This window comes from Scatophagus argus, chromosome 13 (assembly GCF_020382885.2).
Source record: "Scatophagus argus isolate fScaArg1 chromosome 13, fScaArg1.pri, whole genome shotgun sequence".
Taxonomy (NCBI): domain Eukaryota; kingdom Metazoa; phylum Chordata; class Actinopteri; family Scatophagidae; genus Scatophagus; species Scatophagus argus.
The window spans coordinates 9,362,959-9,377,409 of record NC_058505.1 but is presented as its reverse complement, the minus strand read 5'-3'; the positions used below and the strand labels follow the sequence as shown (position 1 = coordinate 9,377,409).

General features: G+C 38.9%; 1 protein-coding gene across 3 annotated transcripts; it reads left to right on the top strand.

Annotated features, from left to right (window-relative positions):
* The first annotated feature begins 1,429 nt into the window (after nucleotides 1-1,429).
* Nucleotides 1,430-13,881, top strand: mapre2 (microtubule-associated protein, RP/EB family, member 2). 3 transcript variants are annotated; one of them, XM_046407269.1, is made up of 7 exons: nucleotides 1,430-1,560; nucleotides 9,666-9,793; nucleotides 10,439-10,584; nucleotides 10,685-10,901; nucleotides 11,062-11,204; nucleotides 12,083-12,241; nucleotides 12,507-13,881. In XM_046407269.1, the coding sequence occupies exons 2-7, from the start codon at nucleotides 9,673-9,675 to the stop codon at nucleotides 12,603-12,605; spliced, it is 885 nt and encodes a 294-aa protein (XP_046263225.1). In that variant the 5' UTR covers nucleotides 1,430-1,560; nucleotides 9,666-9,672; the 3' UTR covers nucleotides 12,606-13,881. The 3 variants fall into 3 exon arrangements, with proteins under 3 accessions (XP_046263225.1, XP_046263224.1, XP_046263226.1); XM_046407268.1 differs by lacking the exon at nucleotides 1,430-1,560 and adding an exon at nucleotides 5,079-6,859; XM_046407270.1 differs by lacking the exon at nucleotides 1,430-1,560 and adding an exon at nucleotides 8,930-9,171.
* The last annotated feature ends 570 nt before the right edge of the window (nucleotides 13,882-14,451 follow it).

Genomic DNA, 14,451 nt, shown 5'->3' with positions numbered 1-14,451 from the left:
GTTTTGCCTATGAACTCCTTTTTCTCCTTCTTTTTCCATTCCAGAACGGCACACTTCAATTGGCTTGGTTTGGCAGTACACATTTATTATCTGTCATAAATGCACTGTTGGCTGCCCTCAACCTATTGTCTATAATTCATCACATAGACCCACCATCTGAGGTAACAGAAACAGTCATCCGGTACTGAATCTCATAGTCATGTGAATAATAGAAGAGAGAATTTATGATACGCATATGAATTAACTAATATTATTCTTTATTATTGTTATTATTATCATCAGTACGTTTTTAAAGACATCAACTCAAGCTTGTCCTTTCAACAATTAAGCATAGTATTGAAAAGCTAGACCTACAGAATCCAAAATCTGGGAAAATATGGCAAAATAACAACATGTCCTTTTATTGATTTATCTGTTTGGTTAGCTGGTTAGCTCATAGTTAACTGAGTGAATTTTCTGTAATGAATCTTGGACAAAGCCTCCTCATGATAGGTTTTTTGTTTGCCTTGTACCAAGTGCATCACTGCACCCTGGTGTTAAAACACGAGGAATGCAGTTGAGTGAGAGGCTGAAAATCAGTTCAGATACAAACTTTGTGCCCTCTATTTCCCTCTGCTGGGGAAAACCAAGTTTTACCCTTTGCCTAGAATTACATCTTGATCATTAAAAATTAAAAAAGCAATCATTAAGTTGGTGGCTCAGCGGTTAATCTGGTCCCGTAGCGTAGGCTACATGTAACACCAGGGAGGAAAATAACACTTTCACTATCGATACTATCTATATTCATTAGCCAAACTGATTAGGTCTACCTCTAATGTGTGGTTAGTTAATGTCCATAGGCTTAAATAAAAGAATAAGTAATACACAGAATAATGATACACAAAATAATAAATTAATAATGAAAAATTGGCAGTCCGACCAACATTCCAAAAATTTGATTAAACCACTGCAACAATGAATTGTGTATCAGAATAGTTACTATTTTTTTTACTGGTTTTATTGATCAACACTTCACATTTCCTCACAGTAGCACTGCAGCATTGCAACTCACAACAATACAAAATAGAGTTGTTAAATATCTTACACTAATAAGCATAATAGTTGGTTTTCAGAAATTTGTATTATTTTTTGAGCTGTGTTGGTCTGTTCCTCTCATTTTTGATAATTTGATAATTTGATAATTTACCAAACTTTACCAATTTTTGTCGGAAAGTAATTTTAGATAGTGGTGGATTAAGTCAACTTTGGGTTGAATAAATATTCGTTAGTTTACGACAAAAAATATTGCGTTTCTCCGTAGGAAAATTTAAAGCGATGTGACAACCAACAGCGACAAGACGGAAAGCTGTCTGCTGTTCTGAATGATCAACGCATCGAGATGTAATTGGTCAAAATCACGACAGATGTCACACGCAGACCAATCATCTGCAACACCGGTGATGCTTTGTCCAATCACCTGCCGCTCTCAGCTCCTCGTCGAGTGAGCGTTTGAGGGTGGGGTGACTCAGCCGGAAAACAGCATATTTTAACACCTTGTAACCTGCGGATCGGAGTTCACTGGTGAGTCACATTTGTTTTGCTGGATAATTCCGTTTGTAATTTGATTTTAAACATACACTATGTTGTGTGAGGGCGAAAACCGGAGGGTATTGACGGTGGTTCGTACGGTGATGTTACCCGGGCTCGGGCATATGTCTGCTGTCACCATTCTGTCAAAGTGTTGGCAGGAACAAAATTAGCTTACTGTAACTTGGCGGCTAGATAAACAAAATACAGCATCGTCATTGTAAGTAACGTCTGCCTTGGTAAAACACTATTTCTTTTCAGCCTGGCGTGGTTTGTTGGTGTAATAGCTTGCCTACCATTCACTTTTTCTGATTTCACTGTCATTTCAAACACCCGAGTTAGCTTCATTCACGAGGTTTACTGGAGCTAGCTTTCTTCGTTGCGCGCTTGCTTTCAAAATCTCAGAAATTAGCGAGACTGTCTCGTATTTAGATCCCCACATCAGCATAGACGGTTTCTTAGCAGTTTTGTGCACCGGGGACTGACGACAAGAAGAGGCGGGGTGACCGTGGATCTCCTTGGTCTTTTGTCTTGGGTGCCAAATTTCCCTTTAGCAAACGGATACTTTACTTTCCACACATGTCGTATTTAAAGAAAATACCTAAAAGATACCCATGGAAGCTGTGAGACATCAGTGCTCCCACCGCTTGGACGTCCCTGCCATAATTTTCGGTGGGTTTTAGGTTCCCCTCAAAGTGTACACTACCCCTGACTCTGCCCTCTTTTTGTTAACAATATTGTGCAACTTGATTAGTGACCTCAAATAAGGGGCAAACATTTTAATGTATTGATGGTAACCTCCTTGCTATTTTTTGAGCGTTGATGGATGGATGTGTTGGGTGGAGTTACTACCCCTCACCCACCCACTTTATGACCCTGTGCAAGAGAGTGCTTGGTGAGATGTGAATGGAGAGGGCAGACACATCTCTGCCTTTCCTCCAATAGATTGAACTTCTGCACAACAGCCCAGTGATTCATCGTAGTCTAACATTCCACATTAGCAGAGACCGTAAAGCATCATCCTCAGGCTGTGCATTACAAACATGTTACCCCACCCTCACAAAATTGAGAGCAACATGAACGTAAAGGCTAAACAAAGCAGCTGTTATTGCTGGATTATTTTGCTTGCATGTTGTGTGTGTTGTGACTGATACCCACCTGATTAAATCCACTTACCCGACTCAGTTCCAATTAATGCATCACGCTAAAATACAAACTCTTAATTTGTGATGTGTATACACACTGAGGTCATTATTTCCTGAATTCACAACACTGGCCTTTAGACATAATTTGGCCGTGAAAGTAGACCTACTGCATATTTTATATCATATTTTATAAAGCTTGTCAGTCTCAGGCCACTTTGAGGCCATGTTCAGACAGAGATTAGCACTACATGAAAAATGCAGCAGTCTCTGTTCATAACAGATGTTGGGTTATCCAGCAAAAAAGTTGAACCTGTTTCAGCCTTTGCTGCAAAGCATTGCAGTGTTATGTCATTGCACTGCGTTGGCCAGTTAAATATGTTGATACTGCAGCTCAGCAGTACATCTACAACACTAGGTGTTTTTTGCTCAGAAAGCCTGTTAATACATTGATAGACAGCTTCCTCAGATCAGTCATTCCTTTAAAATGTTTATGAGGAGATGCTCAAACATTTTGTGTTTTTGTTGCAATATAACTGCAGCTATGTTTTTTCATTTTTGGACATAAATGGTAGCCTTTTGTTAAGAACGCCAAGGAGGACAACCACTCTACAGGTGAAAACGTAAGAAGAAATAGGCCCAGGGGGCACGTATCACTGTCATTATGGCCTAATATGTACATATTTAATTCTTAGGCTTCATAGTCTGATTATTTGTTTAACACAGCACATGCATGCTTCACCTCCGTGGTGACTCTCTAACCCTGTCAGACTGGGAAGTGGCAAGTTCATTTCAATGACAGACTGGCGATAGCGCTGCTGCCACCCAGGCAGCACAGCATGTGGGATGCAGTTGCTGGCCATGTGAACATAGAACATAGTCTCCTGTTTTCCTGCATCCCCCTAAAGTTTGACCATGTCATACTTCTGTTGCCTGCCGCCAGATACAACGCTGAGCTCTGTCTTTTCTGTTTTCTTAATGTGAAAAGACCAGTATGCTCCAGTTGTCACTTTTCAGTCTGAAAGGGCCTTTAGCATTACTGTGCTAGTAGAAGTTTAGCATTGCATGCTTTTTGTTCTTAGTGAAGACATTTTTAGTGTCCACAGTTGGGTCATTTAACGAGATTAGCACTTGGTTGTGTCTTGTGCTCAGCTCTGCAGGAATTTGTGTAAAGACTAGAGAGTACTTTTGATGTAGTAGAGGCACGGGATCCTGAATATTTGTTTTTCCAGAATAACCGCACAAGAGATGGATATTATACATTTATGTCACTGCCTTGATTTATTTCCAACATTTTCAAAACACTTAAAAGAGTAGATTTAATCCACATTTCAGTACAATGGTGAATTATTACAGTCAGATGTGGAATCCATGGCACATACATCCGCTTTGCAGACATGTGACTTTTAAAAGCACCAGTGTGAATAGTTAAAGCTGAATGAATGAGAGCGATGATGTAAATTATGGCCACAATTTCACAGCGAAACATTGTTGGAATTTGAACCATGTGTTGCAATGTCCTCAAAGCAAAGCAAAGCTTTACTGGAAATCCTGCATCATTCAGCAGAGGACTCATCTCATCTAGCTCTGACTATACATGTGCAGAATGAAAAACCAGGATAGGCTAAGCATAGTGAAAGTAACTGTTTTAAGTGTACACACATATGCTGACTAAGAGCTGAGTATTTGACATCCATTACCAAGTTTCACCCAAGCACTGATAGACAGTCCAATATATTATTTTCCATTTTGGATGAAAAACTGTAGTAACTGTTGGCACTGCAACTGAAGTTGGAAGTATACACTGGAGGATTCAATTTCTGTTGATAAGCTCTGTTAAAGAAAGAGACAAGATGTGTTTAGCAAAACATTTTGCTTAGTAACCTGGCTGACATCAACAAGGCTACTTGCTGGACTCATGTTTACTCAAGAAACTCAGAAGACAAACTGTTTACATGCAAAAAAAATTTCATGGATTATCTTCAAAATGCAAGCAGACCTTTGGACCGATGATGGTGCAGGATGGACTGCTGTATTGATCTCAAAATCTATTTGACTGCCTCACATAAAATCTTGAAAGGACTGCCATAGGACTCTGTTAAAGAGAAAAGGTAGCTTTTTAAAAAAAAAGAATGACATGAATGAGGACATTCTGACAGCAATAATAAACAGCAGGAAAAAAATCAAGGCAGTAAAACAACTTGAAACAATCATATTGCTGTGAATGCTCTACATTTGCCTTAAGGCCTTTGCTGTCAGGGTCCTGACCTCTTGCATAGAATTCCTGCATATACCATCATAGCTGTGTTGTAGTCAAGTCCTGTTGTAGAGCTATGCCAGTTTTCAATCATGCCTGTTAAATAATGTGACTTGCTGGTTCACATATACAGTAGTGCTGTACCATTGATTACTAACCATGTTAATACAAGGTTGGACTGAGTTTGCTTCATACAGATATTTTGATGTCAGGGATGTAAAGGTTGATGAGACATTTGGGCACATTTGCTGTCTCCCATTTAGACAAATCTTAATTTGATTTTGGCAAAAAGAAGTCATAATTAAGAATTCACTGCCTGAATTAAGCTGTGGTTTTCTCTGAGCCATTCAGAGCAGTTGCTCAGAAAATTATACAACAATAAACAATATAAAAACAACAAATGGGGCAACACAAACAGGAGGTAACTTAGCTACAACAGGACTGCATTGTTCAGATTTTACACACCATATGTACTGTATTGAGATCCTTGTATAAATTGATACAACATGTTGTTACACCCCTGCTGGATATTTGTAAAAACTTACACATTTTTGTCAGCAGAAAATAATTTTGATTCTTAAAAAGTGAAGAAAGGAATTGGTTTTCAGCCTCTCAAATATGAATATTTTCTGGTTTTCTTAATATTCTGTGACAATAAATTAGTTAGACAAAACAAGAGATTTGAAAAAAAAAGTGATGGGTCTTTTTCACTGTTTCATCACAATCTGTGATTACAAAGGGAATCAGTAGATTAATCAAAAATTAAAGTAAGGATTACTTTAATCACCCATTAATCTACCTGTTATCTTCTTGATCAATCCATTCAGGGTTTGGTGACTGTCAGCAAATAGTGAAAAATTACAAGTTTCCAGTGCTCAAAGTGATGTCTTCAGGTGTCTTGTTTTGTTTGACCAACAGCCCAAAAGTAATGTAACATACAGTTACTTATAATAGAAAAGCAGAAAAATATTCACATTTGTTAGGCTTGATCCAGTGAATTTGTGCTTAAAAATGACAATTAATGGATTATCAGAACCGGCACTGATGAAGTTTCTGTTGATTGATTGAACTAAATCAGCTGATCACTGCAGCTCTAAAACATAAAAGCGACAGTATATTGGGAGCAGTTGAATTGATGTGGTTTTATTGTGACATGAAATACCACAGCCATTGATTGATTCATATGGTTAGTAATCAAAAGATTTCAACACACTTCCTCGCAGCATCATTTTCATCACTTCAGTCTATTAGCATCTGCCTGCTTTTTTTTTTACTCTTTGCTTTTCACCCACATTTGTTGGGTGTCATGGTGCCAAGAAACTTGCATCAGTTTGGAGGTGAAACTGGGTGGGCTGCATTTTCCTTTTAAAATCAAATTCATACATTCCAACTGATTGGGTTTTGTCTCGGAGCATTTGATGAGTGGCCTGGCAGTCCCAAAGTTGATCTGCATCTCAAAAGCGAGAAGCATCAAGCGTTGATCTGACCGGTGATGGTGCTTTTTTAGCACACGTACACACACGCGCACAAATGATCAATGTAATTTGGTGTACTGAAATAGCCCACCATAAGGAACAGGCAGCCAACCCCATCAGTCACGTGGTACAGGGTGCAGCAACGTCATTAGGGCAGAGATTTGTGAAGAATAAGCAGACAGAAGGAAGGAGCCCCGGAGGTGCGGCACTTTCTTAGCATTTGCATCGTTCCTGTTGTTTTTTTTTCCCCCGGCCAGAGAGAGAACAGAGTATCTGTTCAACATTTTAGAGACCCAAATGCCCGGTCCCACCCAAGCCCTTTCCCCAAATGGAGAGAATAACAACGACATCGTCCAGGACAACGGATCCAACATCATTCCTTACAGGAAAAATACGGTGCGAGGAGAGCGCGCCTACAGGTAAATCCGTGTAACGTCGCATTTGGTTTGATGTAAGAAAAGAAAATTCATGAAAAGACAGACACTGCTGCAGACAGAAGCCTGCATTCTGGCCTGGTCCTCGTCGTCGTGTCTTGGTTATGCTTTGCACCCATCCGCTGTTTTTTTCCCCCCTTCCCTGTTGTCTCTCATTCTCCTGTCATGTTAGCTCTCTGTATGTGTCCGACACCATGGCGTAAATCGCTCCCAAGTTATCTTAAATGCTTCCCCTGCTGGTATGTAGAAACCCCCCCAAATTATTATTGCTGGCACCGGTATAAATGTCGTCAAATGTTTTGGTGCAGTGGTGGCGTAGAGCAGATTTTGGAGGAGTGTATCGAAGAGGTACAGCTTTTCAAATGACAGGAATACACAGACAGACGCCCCTGCTTGCTGCTGCCGCCTCTGCTGCTAGAATATTCCCACTGTGACATGACACTTCGCGGCTACCTATTAATCCACAATATCACGATGTGAGTGTGTGTTTAGGGTCGTGTTTTCATGTGTGAAACACCCCCATGAAGTACCGCACCAGTCTAATTTCCTCCTATTTCATATGCCATCAGCCCAGCCCTGGTGTCGGCTGGCAGGCTATCCCAGCCCGGCTAACAAAGCATGCTAGCAGCTCATACATCCGCTTTGTTGACATGAGATCGGCTGGCCCAGTTTCCTTCCTTCCTTCCCAGAGAATCAGTCAGCCGAGACACTGCTCCTACAGTCCTGTGATATCTCAACTTTAACGCTGAATGGTTTCATATTATCATGCACAACCTGATCTTAGATGGTGTAGCATGATTTAATAGCATATCAGTTGCTGCCATAAGCCATTTGGAGAGGTGTTTTAGTGCGGCCATCCTGCTGTTCCCTATCAGCCTAGCAAGCTGAGGTGGTTGTGCTGCACTCTTCATTTCTGTAGAGGAATTGAAGAGAGCTACACACTTGATTAATATATATGATGTCTATTGTTCCGAATATTACATGGTCCACAAACATGCAGGTTTTCTTTTTTTTGCATTGCAGTCAAAAAAGAGGGCACACACATTAAAGGACAAACTGAAACCTAGGTGCTGCTTTTGTAAAATGGATCAGTTACATTGCTATTATCTGTTATAAACGGGCCAACATATACTTGGGTAGGCTTTAATATACTTTGGATTGGATTGATTGATTCAGGTTTACCCCAGTGTGAGGGGAACACTCTTCTAGTATTTCTGAGGGTTAACAGATAAAATCGCTTTTATTCATTGTGCTGTGGCCGTGCTGTACAACTATTTGACCTGTAGCTTAAGGATTAAAGTTTGAGTTCTCTGATGCATATTTTGGCATGTGGTATGCTTTTGGTATATACTGTAGGCCTGAATATCCATGGTACAAGTGGTCCCAAAAGCCAGTATTTTATGAGAGGGTAAAATTGCAGGATCTTTCTCGTACAACTTTGCTGTGGCTTCTATTTTTCATGCAGGTAAAATCAAATTAAAGCATCCCAGACATAAATTCAAAGAGGGCCCACAGGGCCTGCTACGACTAAGATATTAATATAGCAAAGGTGTATTGCTGAAGGTGTCTCCACCATATATATTCTGTAATCCCGAAGCATCCTTGTGGTCTGAATTGTAGAATCTGTTTCGTGGAAGAAGCAGTTAGTTATTTAGTTTGTTGTTGCAGCTTTAATATATGTTTTAGCTAGAACAATTAGTCTCTTAGCTGATGGACAGAAAATTTATCTGCAATAATTTTGATATTCCAGCAGTACTTTTGTTGTATCATTTTAAAGAACTAAGTCCCAAATTCTCTGGTTCCAGCATTTCAAATGTGAATGTTTATTTATGTTTTTGTATTTATTATGTGGACATCTTCAGGTTTGGAGTGTTGGCTGGAGAAAACAAGACTGTCTAAACTAAGATATCACCTTAGACTCAGGAAATCATGATGGCCTTTTTTTTTTTATAGGCCGAACAATTAATTGATTAACTGACGAAGAAAACAGTTCAACAAACAAACATGTATAAGATACTGCAGCCCTACAGATTTTAAACTCATAAATTATCAAGATAATATTGTATATTGAGATAGTTTCACTATACGATTTTCAAATTAGTACATGTCTAATTCTGTCTACAAGTCCAACCATGTCTGTAAAATGAAATTGTGGGTTGTTTTTTTTTTTGTTTGTTACCATGACTACTTTGTGTCATTGGTAACCTGTTATAACTGGGTGTGCACTGCGCTCAGGGGACACACACGAAGAAGATGAGGTGCATTTAAAGTGTAGAGAGAAGACTATACTACTACAGGTGACCGACACATGGTGGTGGTGGTGGTGGTGGGGGGGGAGTTCGGATTTTGTTAGGGCCCATTTGTTCGTTTTTGTTTCTCTGCTGATCAGTCTAGCCATGTGAAGAAATCCTAAATTAACCCATTAAAATTACGTTATGATGTGAATCTCGATGCACACTTTAGAAACCTGATGTGTGATTACTGAATGTAATATCATCTGATATTTTGATTTTTGAAAAGCACCAGAACAGTGCATTTGGCTTTGTTGAACTCCTTCAGTCATTACGGTAATTAATGGTCTTTTGTGAGGATACAGAATGTGGTGTATTTATTATTCAACTCCTATGTCATTTGTCATTGTGCTTGGTTTAATATACACAACAACTGGCTATTTGTTTGACATCAATTTTATTGGACAAGTATGTAAGAAACTAACTGAGGCACATGGAAGCGACACCTTTTTGTTCTAGATGCATTGCTTTTGTTTTCAAGTATTGTTTTTCTGTTGCAGCTGGGGGATGGCGGTCAACGTATATTCTACCTCAATAACCCAGGAGACTATGAGCAGGCATGACATCACTGCCTGGGTTAACGACATTCTCTGCCTAAACTATACGAAAGTGGAGCAGCTCTCCTCAGGTGAGCAATCTCTTTCTCTCTATTCACCTGATCCTCCTCCCTTTTCTTGTGTCAAAGAGGCAGTCTGAGATGGGAAGCATGTTTTAGAGATTACGTCTTTGCCTGTACAGCACAGGGTTCAGATAATTTTCTGTGCGAGCTGGCCGTTAAACCAACCTGTGGAAACATGCTCACCTCTCCCTGGCAGAGAGTTGTCTATAAATAAACTTGTAGCCTGCCATGTTCTCTTGCTGTGACCAAGTAATCCAATTTCAGTCACTCTCTACGGACAGTAATGCACACATTCTGCCCTCTTCTTTTCTTAAGGTGTAATCTACTTGTTTCATGTTGATTGCTTCTTATGTGCTCTTGAGTTAGATTTTATCTGGTAGCTGACCCACTGCCAGGTTGAGCTGGTGCCCTCTTTTTCAGTTGGATTAAAGTCAAGTTAATCTTAGCCATGTTACTAAGACTGTGCATTTATAGTTTTCTTTTTAAGGAAACGGGGGCAATGATCTGGGAACAGGAAATATATATTTTTTTCCCTTTTGTTCAATGGATTTTTGTCAGACAAAGGCATGCTTGATAAATCCTAGCCTGTATTTTAATTTGTAGTCATCTGATTTGTGACATATGTACTCAAAAATCTTTTCTTTATGTCTTTAGGAGCTGCCTATTGCCAGTTCATGGACCTGCTCTTTCCTGGCTGCATCAGTCTTAAAAAGGTCAAGTTTCAAGCTAAGTTGGAGCACGAGTACATTCACAATTTCAAATTGTTACAGGCATCCTTCAAAAGGATGAATGTGGACAAGGTGAGTTTTCTTAACCTCATTTTAACCTTGTTCAGGGTATCTGCGAGTGAGCTTTTGTGTTTGCTAAATTTTCAATTTTCTTTTCTTTTCCTTGCTTCAGATTATTCCTGTGGAGAAACTGGTCAAAGGCAGATTTCAGGACAATCTTGATTTCATCCAGTGGTTTAAGAAGTTCTTTGATGCCAATTACGATGGTAAAGAGTATGACCCAGTTGCGGCCAGACAGGGTCAGGATGCCATTCCCCCGCCTGACCCTGGTGAGCAGATCTTCAACCTGCCAAAGAAGTCCCACCATGCAGCCAGCTCACCTACTGCAGGTAAGCTTCATCTGTTACTCATTTTAGTTGAAAACCTTTCTTTTGCCATCCAAGTATATGTGAAACACACACACACACATATATATATATATATATAAAAAACACTACTACAGTTTTCATTCGTCAACCCCTGAGTGAAAAAACCTTTTGTCTGCCGTAGGAGCATCGAGGTCGACCGCAACAACCCCCAAGTCCTCAACACCAACTTCAAGACCCTCGTCAGCAAAAAAGATCCCTGTATCATCAACTCCTGCCAAAGGAGAGAAAGAACTGGAAGCACAGGTCACACATCTTACGGAGCAGGTATGTGTGTGAAAAGTTCAATTCTTACCTTTAGTACTGATTTTGCTGGAACCTTTCCATAATTCACATCTTCATCAGGTCATCAGTGCAGCCTGTGCAGAACAAGACAACAACCACTAAGTGACTGCTTAGCTGTTTTCTGTGACTGCTGTTCTACTTGTTAAATTTAGATGGTGGAAGAAATAGAATGAAACCATCAACATGAAAAAGGAATGGGAACCAATGCTGATACAGATCAATACACACATATATATTCTGTTATTGCTGCCAGAAGTACCTCTAAATATTTTTAAGTGGAGGCCAATAATATCATTTAATCTACTTTTGTATTTGCAATAAATTTAGGGTTACTTTTATTGTGACTCTTTTACCTCACCTTTTCTCTTGATGACTGTCAGAATCTTATTTACTTTCACTGTGAGACATGCAGTAGAGAAATATATAAATAAAGAAAAGTCCATGTACAGTCAAATGCTTTTTACAGACATGGCTTTTTTTTAAAATGTAAAGCTTCCCATAAATTAAAGTAGAAGGTATATGTATTTTATGTTGTTCCATTGTGCGGTCCAACACGTTTCTGCAAATGTAGCTATTTGTGCAGGTACACTTCAGGTCCATAATGGGATCTAACATTTGTGAAGCTGTAACCAACAAATGCTTTACTTGACAAATGACAAATCAAATCAATATATTATCTAAACAATTATAAGGTAAAGGTGGAGTTTTAGCAATTTACTCTGGATCTGTGTGCACTGTAGACCACTTTTATCAGTTTATCAGTGACCAAAATCCAATAGTAATCCAAAGCCAATCCAGTCACCAAATCGTGTGTTTTGATGCTTTGATGCTAAAAATCTTGTGAATCTCATTTTTTGTAGGTGAACACATTAAAGTTGGCACTGGAAGGAGTGGAGAAGGAGCGGGACTACTACTTCAGCAAGCTGCGAGAGGTGGAGCTGCTGTGCCAGGAGCAGGGTGAAGAAAGTGCACCTTTTGTCGAACGGCTAATGGAGGTCCTTTACGCCTCAGATGAACAGGTCAGTCTGTGACCACCACGCTGATCTGAACAGGATTCAGGATGATCGGATGCTGTTTTATCTTTCTTTCTTTTTTTTCCCTGAGCTGTTTCCGCAGCGTGTTAATGCCATTTTTCCTGCTGGTAAAGTCATGTGGAAGTTATTGTGTGGTTGAAACAGATAAAGACCTCAGTCTTTGTGTGTAGTCACATGTGTTTGCCTCAGAGCATACTTCAGTAGCCCAAGTGTTGAGCTGTTTTTTTTATGTATTAATCTTATTTTTTAGGAAGGAGCAGAGCTGGCTGAGGGTGATGGACAGGAAGTGGACCAGCAAGCCCATGAGGAGGCACCAGATTATCAGCAGGAGGAGCAGGATGAATACTGACTACCATCAACCCACACCGCGGTTACACCCTTCTTTTTAATATGTGAGAACTGTTAAAGGATTTTAATTTTTCCCTCATGGTTTATTTTTTGTCCTCTCCAAGACTGAGCACATGAAGCAAACCTGAATAGAAGCACCATCACAGTTTTTATTTTTTGTATCCCTCTGCTCACTGTTCGATGTTTTTGTGACTTTTGGTGAACTGCTGTGGCAGACGAGCTCAGACCATCACAGAAGTTTGCGAGGACTGTGTGAGTGGAAAGTTGACTCAAAAGCTACAGTAGATGTGCTGAAATGCTGAAGTTTAGACGGGCAGCTGTACCTGTCAATGCAAGTGTTAACTTCCCAGCTTATGTCCTTTTTTTCCATTTTATTTTGTTTTTATTTTGCATATCAACAATATTAATCACAAGAATGCAATAAGCAAAGCCCTGAAAGGGCTCGTAGTAGCTCTTATTTAACCTCCTTCCATATGTTGCACTGACATTTGACTCTGTACTGGACAATCTGTCCATAGATCCTCACGGTATTTATTATTATTAAGCCTTAGAAATAGTCCAAGATTCTGCATTGCATCCTCATGAAGGAGGAAAATACATTCAATGAATTGTGAATAAATGTAGTATAATGCCACCGTATGACTGTTTGACATCCTCACAAATTACAAGATTTCAGATAATCAGTGTGCTCAACAATGTGTTATTCACACCACACAGGGTGGTTTGGCGATAGTTTACTTGGTATGCTGTAATCATAGGGAAGGAGAAAAACATTATTGTGGACTAGTCTTATTATGATGCAGCATTTTAAGTTTTAAACCTCAGCTGGAACTTGTGGTCTGTTCTGATTTCAGAGTTGTGTTTTTTTAAACCACAAGTCTTAGGGAGGTGAGTCGGTTCACTGAGTAATTTGCCATGCTATATTCCAGTAAGTACATTGTATACCCTTTCTTAATATTGCATTTACTAATATTGAACTGGGCAGTGCACCATAATGCTTTAGTCATATATTATTATTGTGTAAATGAAAAGGAATGTAAACATGTACTGTCAATAATTAATGAATGGTAAATGTTTTTTTTCATGTCCCACTCATTATGCATTCCCCAAAAAATGTGTTGCATGTTTGCATTTTATTTGTGAATAACTTGACCTGCTTTTTACATATTTAATAAAAAACAAGTATGTTAAGTGAGCTTTTTGTATGTTTAACCTGCTATTTGAAAGATGTTGAGATTCAGATGGATTTGCTGTAATAAAATTATGTTTTGAGTTCATGGGAGTGTTTTCATGTCACTCCAACAGCAATAATCAATAATATTAGACCTTATAGGGTTTTTTTTTTTTATTTTAGTATATCAATAGATGATGCTATACATCAGTACTTTAGACAGTGCTTTATATAAGCAGGCAATGTTGAAATGGGCATCCCCATTTTATGCTTTGGTAAAAGTAGTAGTACCACATTGTGAAAATCTTTAACTAAAAGTACAGAAGTATTATCAGTAAAATGCATTCCTGTAAGCAGTTTTAGCTGTACCTGGTGGAGTCAGAGCTGATATTAAGTATTTTTTATATTGTTGGATAGTTACGCTAAACAATGAATAATATCTATAACGATAGATAAAAATTAAATCTGAAAAGTAATGAATAAGTATTACTGCTAGTACATATAGTCAAGTATATAATATGTAATGACCCTTTAAATTACAGTTTACACATGGAAGATTATTAACATGAAAAATGATTTATAGCAGTTAATTTTGGTGTAGCACAACTGCAAAATTCTACATAATTGTTAATACAAATATACTAATGACCCGTAATATAATGTACAGGATGAAGAT

Excerpts from the sequence above, each read along its gene's own strand:
- mapre2 (XM_046407268.1), top strand. The coding sequence starts at position 6,738 with ATGCCCGGTCCCACCCAAGCCCTTTCCCCAAATGGAGAGAATAACAAC. Across the intron at positions 6,860-9,665 it reads CGAGGAGAGCGCGCCTACAG|CTGGGGGATGGCGGTCAACG; the intron begins GTAAATCCGTGT and ends TTTCTGTTGCAG. Across the intron at positions 9,794-10,438 it reads AGTGGAGCAGCTCTCCTCAG|GAGCTGCCTATTGCCAGTTC; the intron begins GTGAGCAATCTC and ends TTATGTCTTTAG.